The sequence below is a fragment of the Canis lupus genome, chromosome 8, assembly GCF_003254725.2.
Source record: "Canis lupus dingo isolate Sandy chromosome 8, ASM325472v2, whole genome shotgun sequence".
Lineage (NCBI taxonomy): Eukaryota > Metazoa > Chordata > Mammalia > Carnivora > Canidae > Canis > Canis lupus.
The window spans coordinates 23,961,741-23,977,351 of record NC_064250.1 but is presented as its reverse complement, the minus strand read 5'-3'; the positions used below and the strand labels follow the sequence as shown (position 1 = coordinate 23,977,351).

At 33.2% G+C, this 15,611-nt stretch overlaps 1 protein-coding gene across 3 annotated transcripts in view; it reads left to right on the top strand.

Moving 5' to 3' along the window:
• MDGA2 (MAM domain containing glycosylphosphatidylinositol anchor 2) overlaps positions 1-15,611 on the top strand; it is a 791,718-nt gene that overhangs the window by 690,685 nt on the left and 85,422 nt on the right. For all 3 annotated transcript variants that reach the window (XR_004817749.2, XR_003134750.3, XM_025442520.3), the window contains exon 10: positions 7,055-7,203. Coding sequence is in view for 1 of the 3 variants with exons in the window: in XM_025442520.3 (XP_025298305.1) it covers positions 7,055-7,203 (149 nt within the window). In the remaining 2 variants the exon portion in view is untranslated. The remainder of the gene's footprint in view (positions 1-7,054; positions 7,204-15,611) is intronic.

Below are 15,611 nucleotides of genomic sequence, written 5' to 3'. Positions count from 1 at the left end.
TTAATGTAGCATTGTGTGTCAACTGTTCTTCAATAAAAGTACTCATTAATTCAAGTCTAAAAAATATTACTGAAAAAATAATGTCATAACAATGACTGATCTTTTGAAAATGTATTGACTGTCTCTAAGCAGGAAGACAAAGTATGAATAAACATTTCTCTGTCTCAAGTACAAAGGCATTTCACTTATTTCACTTAAATGATCTGGTTAGGTTATAAATTGTTACATGTCTTGCATTCTTTTTTTTTTTTTTTTTTACAAACTCTAAACAAATCATTAACTGAAAGATGTCATTGACTTTACAGCTGTATAATTTAGTTGTTACATTTTTGTTTCCAGCACATATATTGACAAGTTATCACTGTTGAAAAAACTCTTAACATTCAGTTATTGCTGCTGTAACATTCAGTTTAATTCAAACATAAACTGTTCTTTATTAGGTACAATAGTTTCTTTTGTCAGTATTACTTAGATATTTTCCATTTCTCATTCTTTCTTCGTATTAATTTACCACCTTTCTAGTCAAATGAGAATAGGCAGAAACCATCAATTCAGCAGTAATTCTTTTGTTACTTCTTTTTTAATAAGTCCTAATATTAAATATCAAATAGGTAACACAGATGAGTATACTGATTCTTTTTAAAAAAATTTTTCCTTTGACTTAACAGAATGAAACCTTTTTGGTCCTCTGAATACTACTTTGCCTCCACTTTCAAGATACTTTTATATACTTTTGAATCAAAACACTTAGCTTTCAGGAGAATAGGATACCAAGAGGTAATGGACTTTGTCCCTCATGCAGGATGAGATGCATACAGTATTTTCCATCTCAGTTAGAGACTTAGTGTCCATTCAATGTCTGATGACTGAAAATTTAGGAGTTTACCCACAGTGTCCAATCAGAGGATAACCGCTAATTGGATGTTTATTTGCAATGATTTTTTAGCTTCTTTGTTTCCCAAACCATGTTTGTTTTTTTTTTTTGTTTTTTTTTTTTGTCACGTTTTGTTTTAACATTATCTTCTTCTTCTTTTAAAGATTTTATTTATTTATTCATGAGAGACACAGAGAGAGAGAGAGGCAGAGACATGGGCAAAGGGAAAAGCAGGCTCCATGCAGGGAGGCTGATAGTGGACTCAATCCCAGGACCCCGGGATCATGACCTGAGCTGAAGGCAGATGCTCAACCACTGAGCCACTCAGGTGCCCCCATTAACAGTATCTTCTTACTGGTTTCCTGCCCAGGGCTTCTCAGTCATCCAGTCCACTTTTTTCTTTGCCTATCAGTTATTGTTGTAAACTATAAAGTGGATTTATATCATATTCCTGATTAAAAACTTAGAAAAATCCCCATTTCTATAGAAGCATTTCTTTGCTTTTCTTTTTAAAAGATTTATTTATTTATTTGATAGAGAGGGAAGGGCGGAGGGACAGGGAGAGGGAGAATCTCCAGCAGACTCCTCACTTAGCACAGAAACTGACACCAGGCTCCATCCCAGGACCCTGCGATCATGACCTGAGCCAAAATCAAGAGTCAGACACTTAACTGACATAGCCACCCAGGCACCCCATCTTTTCTTTTCTTTTTAATATGACTCAAGATTCATTAATTTGAAGAGAAAATATTTATGATGCCAATGATCGCATGTTCTTTCTTCTGTCCTGTGGAGGAGTGACAGAGCTGCATAGATTTTTGCCATATATCATGTCTCTTAGGTAACAATGAGTAATCTACTGCCTTAGCTGGCCTATGAGTCTGACTGAATACAGTGTGACTTTACTGTGTTTGTTAGCCTCTACTAAAAATGCATACAGGCACAGAGCTGTGATTCTTGTGATTTTTAGAAGTTTTTTTTTTTTTTTTTTTAATCAGTGCATCATCAGATTCCCATGGATTTCTGTGGCTACTCTTCTTGTGATAATAAATATACATTTGAAAAGTTTTAAATTGTTTTATTATTTTTGATACTTTGCAAGTGTATTTTCATGAATTCCTTGATTATTACCATTTTGATTATTAATTTAGTTCTCATTCAATTTGTTGATTTCACTGAGTTCACTCTGGGATGTGAGAATCAATAGAGAACACTATAAAATCTTTTCTCCTATTTAAGTGAGTACTGGTTAAAATAATTGGAGGGTAATTGGACTATATGGTAAGTAGCAAACATCTTTTTTTAAATTTTTTTTAATTATGATAGTCACAGAGAGAGAGAGAGAGAGAGGGAGAGAGAGAGAGAAGCAGAGACACGGGCAGAGGGAGAAGCAGGCTCCATGCACCGGGAGCCCGACGTGGGATTCGATCCTGGGTCTCCAGGATCGCGCCCTGGGCCAAAGGCAGGCGCCAAACTACTGCACCACTCAGGGATCCCAGTAGCAAACATCTTATATCAAGACTCTTCATAAGTTAGACTGACCTATCCTTCCTGTCTTATTCAAACACAGGAGTGTGTTAGCAGTTATACAAGAGCTGATAAGACATCCCTCTTTTTCAAAAGTGCAGAGTTTGGTAGGAAGGGTGGGCACTGCACGCTATAGTCATACAAGTTCCTGTGGTGGTTCTAAAATATTATCTATAATACATTCAGTGTTCTCCGCTAAAGACCATGCTTTATCTCCACTCTTCTTTATCCCTCCATGAGCCATCCCTGTCTATCTGAACAATTTCTTCTTTAAGAAATTGACATCTGTAAAGATGTCAGATATGTGTCCTGTGAAGCCTATCTTTGATCCCAGGAGAGTATAATTACTCTTTCATGGAAAGTCTTATATTATTTGTTTAACATTCTGTTATTGTATTTCTTCAGTGGTCTTGGGCATTTTTATTTATATATTCTATTTTATGTTTCTGTTATCTACAACTAATCCAGTTGTTCATTGGCTTTCTTAGTCATTCATAGTTGAACATTTTCTTGTGGGTTAGTTTTGTTGTATTCTGAATTCATATTCATTGAGGATTAATTAGGAGAAATTTCCTGTAGTCCAAATTGAGAGCATGTCTTTCATAAATAACTTGATATCATATTTATACAAGTGCTCCAGTGGTGTCACTGAGCAAGGATGATTTTTCTTGTTAATGTAAATATTTTTGACATCTTCCTATGCTGGTGAGGGGAAAGTTGTTTCTAGTTGACCCTATGTCTGAGATAGCTATTTGATCATATGTTGTGGCCTCATTTGCACCTTCTCATCTTGCATTGGCCCATTAATCACATCTCCTATGAAACTAAATTTCCATTTCCCAAGGGTACAATGACCAACAACACTCCTTTCCTCCTTAAACTCTTAATTCGGTGTCTGGTTTTCAGTTCTGTGCTTTTTGACCCTCACGGAATAAGTCCTTGCTTGCAGGCTTAGAGAAGCATCTAAGAAAGATTTTTATTATACTTTAATATTCTTAGACTTAAGAAAGTGACATGTCATAGCTTATCATATCTTGAACTTTTAGCTTATGCATAAAATTATATTTTGAAATCTCAATTTAATCACTTTTCAAAGCTATTTGCAAAATAGAATAAATGTATTTTATATAAATTCTATTTAAAATTTTGAACAATAAAATATTTATCCACATATATTTTAAGGTTATTTTAAAATCCAAGATCCATATACATAATGTATCTAAAAATTATCTGCTAGTTTAGATAATGAATGTAGTTCTAGGTCGTTTAGTCTAAAAAGATTTAAACTGGGACAATGTTGCATAAAAATGAAACTAGAATATAAAAGAGAAAGAATTTTCTTGGCATGCTTGTTGGAAGGAGGAAAAAAATGCCCAGAAGATAAAAAAGAAAAAATATATTATGATTTTTTTCCATGTTCAGCCAGCAGATGTCATGTTTGGTTGTCAAAGCCTAAGATTATTATAAGGGCTTTCCCTTACTACTACAGTGTGCTTCTTAACAAAATGGTTGTATAAATATTAAATATGATTGGTTCTGAAATCAGAGAAAAAACTGACGTACTTTTTTTTTACTTTTAAAAATTATTTCTTAAATAAAATTAGAAAATATTTTTTCTTTGGTAGTTAATCCAAAAGAAATTGAGTATACAATATGTTCTGAGACATAAGCAATAATATCTATATTTAACTGTAACTGATCAAGATTATGTCTTTATTTTTCAAAAGATTTTATTTATTATTAGAGCAGAAAGAAAGGGACAAGCAGACTCTATGCTGAGTATGGAACCAGACTCTGGGCTTGATCTCATGAGGCTGAGATCATGATATGAGCCAAAATGAAGAATCAGACACTTAACCAACTGAACCATCCAACTGCCTCAAAATTATATCTTATCAGTGATTATTTATTACTAGTTGATGTTACTCACAAAACATCTAAAAACTTTAAACCTTTAACTCTAAGGTGTTGCAATTCAACCAAAATTTAAAAATGGGGCACCTGAGTGGCTCAGTCAATTAAGTATTTGCCTTCAGCTCAGGTTGTGATCCTGGGGTCCTGGGGTCCTTGGGATCAAGCCCACATCTGGCTCTCTGCTCATTGAGGATCGTGCTTCTCCTCCCTCTGCCATTCCTTCTGCTGTTCCTCCTGCTTGTGCTCTCTCTGTCAAATAAATAAATAAAATCTTAAAAAATAAATGAAATGAAAAAAATTTAACTAAAATAAAACTTTCTCTATTAATCAAAGTCAAAATTTGTAATGAGGCCTGTTTCATTTGATTATGCATTAATATGAATTGTCATACATCATCACTATTTCTATTTTGTTCCTAAATTTATCTGCTATATAAGATGTTAAAACAGATCTTCTCTAAATTATTTTCTATACTGGTGTTCCATGAGAGATTATTATATTATATTACTTATAGTAATACAGATATATCAGTGCACATAAAATATTTTTAAAATATACTGGAAAAATATACTGGAAAGCCTTAATAAAAGGCTGCAATGAAATGTAAAGATGATGGAATTTTACTGAAATTTGATCTATTTGGAAAATTTAAATAAGGTTTAGATGACCTTGAAAATTGACTTGATAAACTCATTTTATTGACGAGTCATGAGGATTTTTTTTAACTTCGAGGTTAAACTGCTTCAATAAGCTTAAAAGTATTTATTTAGATAAACAATCACTTCTAGAATTATGGCAATTTGCATTTATGACAGGCAGCCAGTTTTACTCTCCTGATAGTCAACAAAAAGTAGGATTAGACTACAGGTAATAGAAACATGAAATGGAATTTATAAATTAGTATACTTAGTACAATTAAAGTAGTACAATAAACAGTAGGCAAATGTTTCATAGCACCCTATGGATTTGAGACGCAGAGGTGCTTTACTGGCCACCTTGTGGAAAGTCACCCATCTCAGCCCTGCTAAATGACTGGTAGGTAGAGACAAAAACCACTAATGAAGAGAAAATCATAGTCTCCTAGGTAGGTCATCATTCCATATTCAGAAAGGATTGGTAGAACCTTTCAACATCAAAATGCATTTCCTTTTAATGGTCATGCACTGAAATTCATCTTATTTCATAGACCAGTTAAAATTTGTCTGATTTTCTTCTCTACAATAAAATTTCAAATCTTAGAAAACTCCATCTGCCAAATAGATTTTTTTGTTCTTTTGTATGCTAAACAGCCACAGTTTGTGACTCTCCTCATTCCATTTGAATGCACGGTACCTTTTATGAACAAAGTGATGGCTTGGAACTATAAACTGTATTTCCCTCCTGGTTAAAATGAAAGCAACTCCCTCCCCATCCCCCACCTCGAAAACACCCACTGAGACTTTAACTCCTTTAATTCAATGTAGACACTAGGCTCTACTGAAAACGCCCTAGGTTTACATTAGTCACTTAGGCAACTCATTATTTCATTTATAGATTTTAGATGCTTTTTTTAAAAATGTTTTATTTATTTATTTTGAGAGAGAGCATACGAGCATGTATGCGTACACATGAGTGAGGGCAGCAGCAGAGGCAGAGGGAGACGGAGAATCCTAAGCAGACTCCATCTCAGAGGACCCTGAGATCTTGGTCTGAGCTGAAATCAAGAGTCAGGGGCTTTACCGACTAAGCTTATTTTTTTACCTTGGATGCTTATTTTTAATCAAAAGCCCTAGCTCTTTATCCAGGCTACTACTAAATGCACATCCTCAATAATATTTTGAGAAATTTGGTCTCAAATACAAGTTGTCCGTAACATTTGGGTATTGATTTCTTTGTTCAAAATATTCTTTTCCTCTCATCTAGATTTTGCTCTAGTGTTGTGAACATGAACTTGTGCCATCACTTAGTAATAAGTAAAAATACAATAAAAAGATAAAAGAGGCAATAAAGTGAATGTGATGGCTCTTTTCTAGAGATCTCCTTCTATGCAGGAGATCTTTTAATTCATTTTCAATTTAACTGAGTGAATATCCATAGAACATTTTTTTCAGTGTTGATGCAGGAGAAGTTCTCAAATGTTACTAAGATTCAGATATTTAATTCCATGTATTTATTTCCACTAATTAGTTTATTAAAAACCAAATTCAGTTCATCTGATATTATTTTTTTCTTCTCTATCTACTCACAGTTCCTCGGCGATCTCTTCAGTCTTACGGCTTTAAACTTAAAATCTATCTGTATGCTTATGGTCAACAAGATTATAACTCTAATCCTAGCCTTGCCTGAATTCTAGACTAGTATATGACTAGTCTGGACTATTCTAGTATATCTCACTTGATGTCTCTGTTTAGATTATTCAAATTGTTATAAAATAACTTTCTGAAGTTCTCCCCCAAATTTGATCCTCCCATAGTTTTTCATCTCATTTGATGGAAACTCCATTCTTTCAGTTCTTTAGACCAAAACACTTGGAGTTGTCCTTGATTCGTCTCTTCCTCTCGCACTGTTCATCTAATCAACCAAGAAATCTCTATTCTCAAAACTCTCCAGAAAATTGGTTAGATTTTAATAATATGACTTTTCAAATAGAAGAATTACTCATGAGACACATTCTAGAATGTGGTAAAAGGACCGAAAAGAATAAGCATGTTTGACTATCATATGTCATAATTCAAATTTAAGCACTCTTTCTATTTTTAGGAAAGGCCTATGCTCCAGAATTCTATTACGATACCTACAATCCTGTGTGGCAGAACAGACATCGTGTTTATTCTTACAGTCTTCAGTGGACACAAATGAATCCTGATGCAGTAGATCGGATTGTTGCATACCGGTTGGGTATTAGGCAGGTGAGAAATTTAATTGGTGCCTCTTTTTTCTCTTTGTGGTTCTCTGTGAAGACCTTGTTATTCTGATATGTTGATATAAATTTTTAATCATTTTGCATAAATCCCAGGATATATTTTCCCATATGGAAGATAATTGTGCTCTACATAAAAATGTTCTCAACTATCCACAAATGTTTGGAATTAAGGTTGGCATTTTCTATTGTGACAGGAGACATTTTAAAGTGTAATCCTTTGAGTCTTCTGAAATCCTTCATCGCAAGATATGCTATAGAAATTACGCTGTATTCTTGCTATGAAAGAAACTTATTAAAGATTTGTGCACAATTACCTAAGTTGCATAATTCTTTGTCTTGCTTCCTAAGAAGCTGGAAGTCTTACTTATTTTTACTTGGGGGGTTTCAAAGTATAGAGAGAGGATGTGTTAAGAGTGAATTTAATTATCTGAAGAATAGAAATATTTTACTAAAATGAGCAGAAACAATCAAGTACAATGTTTTCTTAAGATAGCTGAAGATCATGGGTTTTGTGAAGATAGATCTTTTCAAATGAATCATTGTTAAACCCTATATCATTTGTTGGCATAAATGGTATTTTTGAAATGTAAATGTAGGTCTTTATATTGTTTCCTGTCACAGAGTGTATTATCTTAAGTGACTGTTTCTGCATAAGAAAACATTTTCAGGGATCCCTGGGTGGCGCAGTGGTTTGGCGCCCGCCTTTGGCCCAGGGCGTGATCCTGGAGACCCGGGATCGAATCCCACGTCGGGCTCCCGGCGCATGGAGCCTGCTTCTCCCTCTGCCTGTGTTTCTGCCTCTCTCACTCTCTCTCTCTCTGTGACTATCATAAATAAATAAAAACTTTAAAAAAAAAAAAAAAAAAAAAAAAAAAAAAGAAAACATTTTCAAAATTATTTGATTACCATATAAGTATTAGCTTTCCCTCACAACTTCGTATTATCCACAGTTTTGTAAGGTGTTGTTTTCCACTTCCTTAATGAAATCACAGAACAGCATTTTGAATTTCCACAGTAAAAAGGACAAAATATGCTTGGAGAAACATCGATCAACCATCAGTAATCCACTCAGTTGTATTCTAACACTAGTGTTTTTCTACCATGTTCAGTAAGTTATAATAAAAGACTAGGTAAGATACATCATTCAAATTAAGATATTTGTCAGTTAGATGTTCTTGTCCATCTGTCTAATAACCAAAACGAAAGCAAACAAAAACAAAACAAGACAAAAGAATCCCTTTTCTAGTGAATACATCCTGGCATTTGATAATCACTACTTTCCTGGCTAAGTATTCACAGATCGCTGATAAAGCAGACAGGACTGGATCTTTGAGAAACATTCTTATTATCCCTCTTTTATTTCAGTTCCTAAGGAAATCTGAGTAAATCCCAAATCCATATCAAAATAGTTCTACTCATTCTAATTTGATGATAACTTCCCTGATAAAGAAAATATAAACAAGAAAGAACAGCATTCTTTTCTCTCAGCTGGTGGGCTCATCTTTTTTCTTTTCTTTCTTTCTTTCCTTCCTTCCTTCCTTCCTTCCTTCTTTCTTTCTTTCTTTCTTTCTTTCTTTCTTTCTTTCTTTCTTTCTTTCTTTTTCTTTCTTTCTTTCTTTCTTTCTTTCTTTCTTTCTTTCTTTCTCCTTTTTCTCTTTCTTTCTTTCTTTCTTTCTTTCTTTCTTTCTTTCTTTCTCCTTTTCTTCTTTCTTTCTTTCTTTCTTTCTTTCTTTCTTTCTTTCTTTCTTTCTTTCTTTCTTTCTTTCTTCTTTTTACCTTAACACAGCTAACATTTTTAGATCTTTTATATTTGGAGCTTCTTAGAGCATTCTTGTCTTTGGACATATCAACTCATTTTCTAAGTCCTTACCATTTGATTTAGTCATTCATGTTCATCTTATATTACCTATATTTGAAAATACCTAAGAACCAAATACCAAATTGCTGTTTGTAAAATTAAATTCTTTCTCTTAAGTATCTTTTCCTTTTGTCTGGTTATAGCTTTATTTGCAATGAAACAGTCAGAATTTCATCTTTGGTTTCTCACTTTCTTCTTCAGTTATGTTTTTTAGAGTATCTTGGTAATGACCTATTGCTCCCTGTAAATAGAAGGACTGTTTTCTGTCTGCAGAATTTACCCAACTCTGCTCCTTAAAACTTTCAGTCCCAAAATCTCCACCTTCTCTCTAAGTCAAATTTAGTAGAAAAGTAGTTCCCATTAGAGTCCTCCCCCCAATACATTTTTAGTGAATCAGATTTCTTCCTAAGAGGGATCCAGCTAACCAAAGTCCTTCCTTCTCATCCACATCTTGTACCCATTATTAATAAACTACTTTCTGTATTATGTTTTGTTAGGATCGATACACTATTTTCCAAAGGCAGCTTTTCTTTTTTTTTTTTTAGATTTTCCTCTCTTACATTAGCATTTCCTGTAAATTCCTATCTTTATATTTCTGGATCATAAAACTAATATATAACTCTCTGATATTCAGTGACACTCACTTTTCAGTCACTGTGTTGTTCCTTGTGAACAAATTAGATAATTTCCCCTTACTCTGCTATTTTAGAATAAATTATATATGAGTGCATATGTGTGTATAAATTTTCCTGTGTTTTTCTAAAATTATGAATTCCAGACATACTTGGCTTCCAATTCTAGATGATATAGCCTCATCATTTTTTAGCTAGGTAACCTTGAGGTCGTTTCTGAACATACCTAAGCCTAGGCTCCTACCCTGTAAATTGAAGATAATGATACTTATTGGACAATTGCATGTGGAGTGGAATATGTTCTGCACTTGCCCCACAGGTCAGATTCCCTTGTGCAGGGCATTCCTTACATAAACATATGTGGCAGTTCTTGCACTCATCCACCAGAGTTGTATAAGCACTAAAAGAAAAAAAAAGTGCATTTCAAGACCATAACACATTTACTGTGGTTTTTTTGTTTGTTTGTTTGTTTGTTTGTTTGTTTTTTCGTTTTATTCAGTATACCGTATATCCTAGGCCTAGGGATTATTCCAACCCAAGATTTTCACAAAATAACTTCTGGACATTTTTGTCACTATGTCTTATTTTCATTTCAAGCCTATTATCCTCCATAATATCCATTTTGTGGATTCACAATTTTCTTTTCCACCTTGAGTCTTAGTTTAAAGCCTTCTTGATCAGATCAGTAAGGCTGCTACTAATACTATTCTTTTCAAATTTGTGAGATTCATACCATCCACTAGAGGAAAACATACTTCTGGTGTAATAACCATGGTCTGGAAAACAATTCCTGCTTCTTTTACAATTTTTGAAGCTAACTCTTTCCTTGCCAAGCACTCTTTCTGGGCTCCTTTATTCTTAGGATTTTCTTCTATATTTAGAAAGAAGCATTATTTTTTCCTAGGGTGCTTTTTTATAATGCTCTATTGTAATTGATAATTTTACTCAGATTCTATGTCTTGCTATGGGAGAGAAAGTTTGATATACATTTTGGGGAGATCTCAATAAAGAGTAATGGCCCCATGCTGTTCTGCCAGGAATAAGAAGAGAACAGAAAGAGCCTGTATATCCACTTGTCTTTTCGCCACTACCATGTTCTTTACACTTAACCATTACATGAAAAATCTTTACATGCAAAATAGCCTCAAAAGACAACATTTCTTGTGAAGATCTCCATATACACTGAAGCTTAGGATGGTAAGGCAAAAGCATCCCAGATACTATGAAAATGATACAGTTATTTTAAAAATATCCCCTCTTAATAATAGGAAACAACAGTAATGTTGTTTGTAAATGTAATGTAAAATGAGGTTATTTCTTCTGTATTATCTTAGTAAATTAGATTGCTTCTTTCTCAGGCATGTACATTTAGGTAACATGTTTTATGACACAATTAGATACCAGCATTAAAAAAAAATCACTCTTGAATTCTGATCTGATGATCATTGTAATGAAGATTTTATATTACATACAAATGGCTTTTTTCATCGTCCAGCTATCTCAGAGTCTTGAATCAAGAGCTTTTGAATATAATCACTATAATTTGGATGATATTTAAATAAACAATGTTAGGAATACCGTCAGAAACATGTTTAAAAAAGGGATGTTCTTTCATATATTTTTATTTTGAGCATACATATCAAGATAATTTCTTCTATATGCAAAATATGTAGGTTATCTAGTGCAGAGCACCTCCCCTTTTTATATTGAACATGGCTTTACCCATGCAATACATTTCTGTATTAGACAAAGTCTGAAAAACAAATTTGATTCTTTAAAATTAACAATGAATTCAATTCTAGGGAGCCCTATTTTGTTTTTAAGCCAGAAACTGTTAGAAACCTTGTTTATCTACTCTTAAATTAAGGTGATAAAATCACTGCTCTATTATTATAACACAGCTGGATGGAGTTGGTGGACTGAACCCAGCATTTCTTCAGGTTTCTGGTAAAATTGGTTGATTATTTCAATTAAACTATTTGGTCTATATTGAACTATGATGAGGAAAATTTTCTTCAGATTTGAGTATTGGCTTACATACTTTTCATAGATGTTGCAATGCATTAAAAAAAACACATATTCTGGAAGCACTGTTTTAAGAGACTTAAAAAGAGAACAAATATATCATGTGGAGTCAAAAATATTAATGTGTGGGAATAAAGTTTTCTCAAAATCTTAATATCTTTAATTCATACTTTCTAGGCTCAGCTAAGCAATTGTTTAATCTCCTTAGACAGCCACTAGTCTCCAATTATTTGCTTCATTTGTTGCTTAACAGGAAAGAAAAAAGGTTATTTGAATGTCTGCTTTCCTTGGTATCTAAGGAATTAAGAAACAAGCAAAACTGAAACAAGCAAAACTGTTTTTAACTCATCTGAATGTAGTATAAACAACATAAACATTATTTGGCTAACATTCGAAATATACACAAATATAGTTTCTAATAATAAAGAATTTTAGAGTTTTACATAGTTTCTTTTTTACATTCTGCCACAGACATGCACAATGAGTGTGGCTTTCTGACTGTCCTCTTTGGAAAGTAGGATGTTTTATTGTTAAAATAAAATTGCCACTGTTCCTGTCTTTTTGAATCATGACATATTAAAATTCTTAGGATTATATTCATTTGTTCACATTGTCAATAAAACTTTCAGTGAATTAATCCTACAATGATTACCAAGAGTTCAAAAAGGAAGCATTGCCCTTAGAGCCTTGTTAAAGCAAGTGCTGCAATAGGAATATATACAAAAGGCCAGAGAAACAAGTAGAGGAGCGTTACTACTGCAAGATAACAGGGGTTAAGAGATGTAATCACCAAGGTAGAGACTTGTTGGTTGGTTTTTATAGGTTTATACTCATTTGTTTCATAAATAGTAATCATTAATGATGACTAAGCAAGAAATCACCAATTGCAAATGTACTGTTTGGTATAATTATTAGATGAATTTATTATAAATTTCATTTTGGTCTTCATACATGTGACTATAGTGACTGAGCCATAGTTTATTTTCCCCTCCAGTTTATTTTCCCTTCCCTTTTTTGTTATTTATTAAATAATTTGTTACTTTTTTTTCACTAAAGACCTCATGTTATAGAGATCATAGTAATTAAAATGTATAGATTTATTATATACACAAATAACCATATATGTGACAATTGTGGTTATTAATATTGCTCAGTACCTAGATGAAAGTGTTTATAGCTAAAGCAGGAAAATTTAAGGAAGAGACAGTATATTTGGTTGGTCATGGGGGATGACTTTTTATGCTTTAGCAACCTGTATAAAGAAGTACTGGCAGTCTGCAAATGCTGAAGTAAGTGAGATTAGAGTAATGTACATGATTGACGTAAGCCAGCTGGACGGATTTCACTGAGAGAGATGTTTGGAGGAACCATTTGACATAGGGCATTTAGTGCCAGCCCAGGGAAATCTGTGGAGAATTATAGATAATCTGGATTCATTGTATAGTATTAAATCATGAATAAAATGACATCTTCCATATATTAACCTGATCATATCATATATAGTATATTAAATGATATTACAATAGAGGCAGAGAAAAAAATTAGGCACTTTTGAAGTAAGGTTGAGTAAGCTTTAAATTAGAGTCATGAAGGGGGAAAAAGGAAAATTGAATTAAGAAAATGTTGAAATGGGCAGAACTTGAATATTGATTTAATCTTTTAGAAACAATTTTTTAAAGTACAGTGAGCTTTGTTCTCTGCCATTTATTCCAATCTCTTCAGTGAATGTTCTGAAAATCATCAAATACATAGATGAAGAAGAGAGCAGGTGATAGAGAGAAAGGTAGAGAAGCCATTTTGTTAATGGTCTTCTTGGCTCTGGAAAAGAAATAAGCCAGTTTATAAAAAAGTGGTTATCTCCATCTTCCAAATGAAGAACCCTACACGTATACTCTTCATTCATTCCCATAAATACTAACTCCAGAGTGTATTTACTAGAAGGAATAAATACAATAAATTCAAGAGACCCACATGAGCCATGGGCCTTTGATGTGAAAGGTTTTGTGAAATAGGGGTACTTTTGTCTTAGAAAATTTCAACTACTTTCTGAAGAGTTTTTCTCAAATCTGTGGCTCTTTGTACATATTTAATTTTGTATAGTAATACTGCTCAGAAAAATTAATTAGTATTTTCCTATTTCTTGACTCTGAAAGTAGTGGAAAATGAACAACCTCAAAAAGACTTTTAGAGCAAAAGCATGTTAAATTATTGACAAAAGTAAGATATTGGCTCAAAGTTTGCAAGAATGTTCAGATTTTTATTTATTTTTTATTTTATTTATTTATTTATTTATTTATTTATTTATTTATTTATTTTTTAATGCTCAGATTTTTAAATTGGAGTTGTTAAATTTGAGTGATAGTGAACATAAGACAAAGGGAGCCTGGTTAGGAACATGCAACTAGAATTTGAGTGAACATTTACCTTTGATAATGTAAAGTTACAGGTCAGAAGCATTAGACAGAAGATCTAAAGGCAGCAAAAATGTAGAGACACAAATTTACTGCATGAAGATAGCAAGGATAAAAGTTCCAGTGAAAAAGAATAACTATGAGATAGAAAAATCTGCTGGGTCATGGAAACTAAGAAACAAATGTGTGAACATGTGCATGATATTTGTACTTTTACATAAATTTTAAGTTTATAAAGGCCTAAAGTTAAAAAATGCTGTCAAACCAGGGTCGCTTTTTTATTTAAGGTAATTAAGTTAAGAAGGCAATGGAAAAAAATGTATCTATATTTTTTAGGTTTAATATTATTACAAGGTCAACTGATTACAAATCTAATTAATTTGATGAGAGCCTATCCAGGATGTTCATTTGAATCACTATTTCATTAAGAAGAGAAGACTGATATATTTTTCTTTTTTTTATTTATTTATTCATGAGAGACAGACAGAGAGAGAGAGAAAGAAAGAGAGAGGCAGAGACACAGGCAGAGGGAGAAGCAAGCTCCATGCAGGGAGCCAGACATGGGACTTGATCTCAGGTCTCCAGGATCAGGCCCTGGGCTGAAGGCGTTGCTAAACTGCTGAGATGGGCTGCCCTGATTGATATATTTCTTTGGATAAAAGAACACTTCTTAAATGTCTAAATTGTATATCTTACAGTCTGTAAATACATGGTTATTATGGATTCCAAGAATTTGCTCCAAGTCAAAGAAACTATTCAGTAGACATATGTGTATAATATACATAAACAATATACTATGTATGTTATATATAACATAATATATTCTGTGCTATTATATATATATATTCAGTCTTAAATGACTAGGATTATAAAGTTCAGTGGAAAACAATCATTCATTCATCTACTGTTTTTTAAAAGATTTATTTCTTGTTGTCCGGGAATGGATAGCCAAGCAGGCAGTTACAGTACTGTTTGATAGGTATGACGATAGGTGTGGATGTAAGATATTGTGGGAAAACATTGAAGGGAAACCTAAGATAACTTTGGGATATGAGGAATGCTGACGGAAATAATAGCAAACTTACAGGGAAGGGTGAATAGAGAAGTTACCCAGATCAAGGGATATGGAGGGAGTTAACATGTGCTGGATACAAAGCCAGCATGATAAGTTTAGAGAACTGAAAATAAAGCAGTTTATCTGGACCATAGTGCAAGAGAGAAGGAAAAGAACAAGCTGGATGTATGAGGGAGCAAGGATACAAAGGGCCATATGAAGTGTTCCACAGGAGCTAGACTTCCCTTGAGAGAAATGGGGAGACTTGGAAAGATCCAAAACAGGAGTCAAATGATCACTGATGTGGTACAAAATTAAGAAGAGACAGCACAGAATGAGAGCTGTTACTTTATTTTAAATGATATCTAACAACCCAAATCAGTGCTGCTGCTCTGGTGATTGGAGAGAAATTGA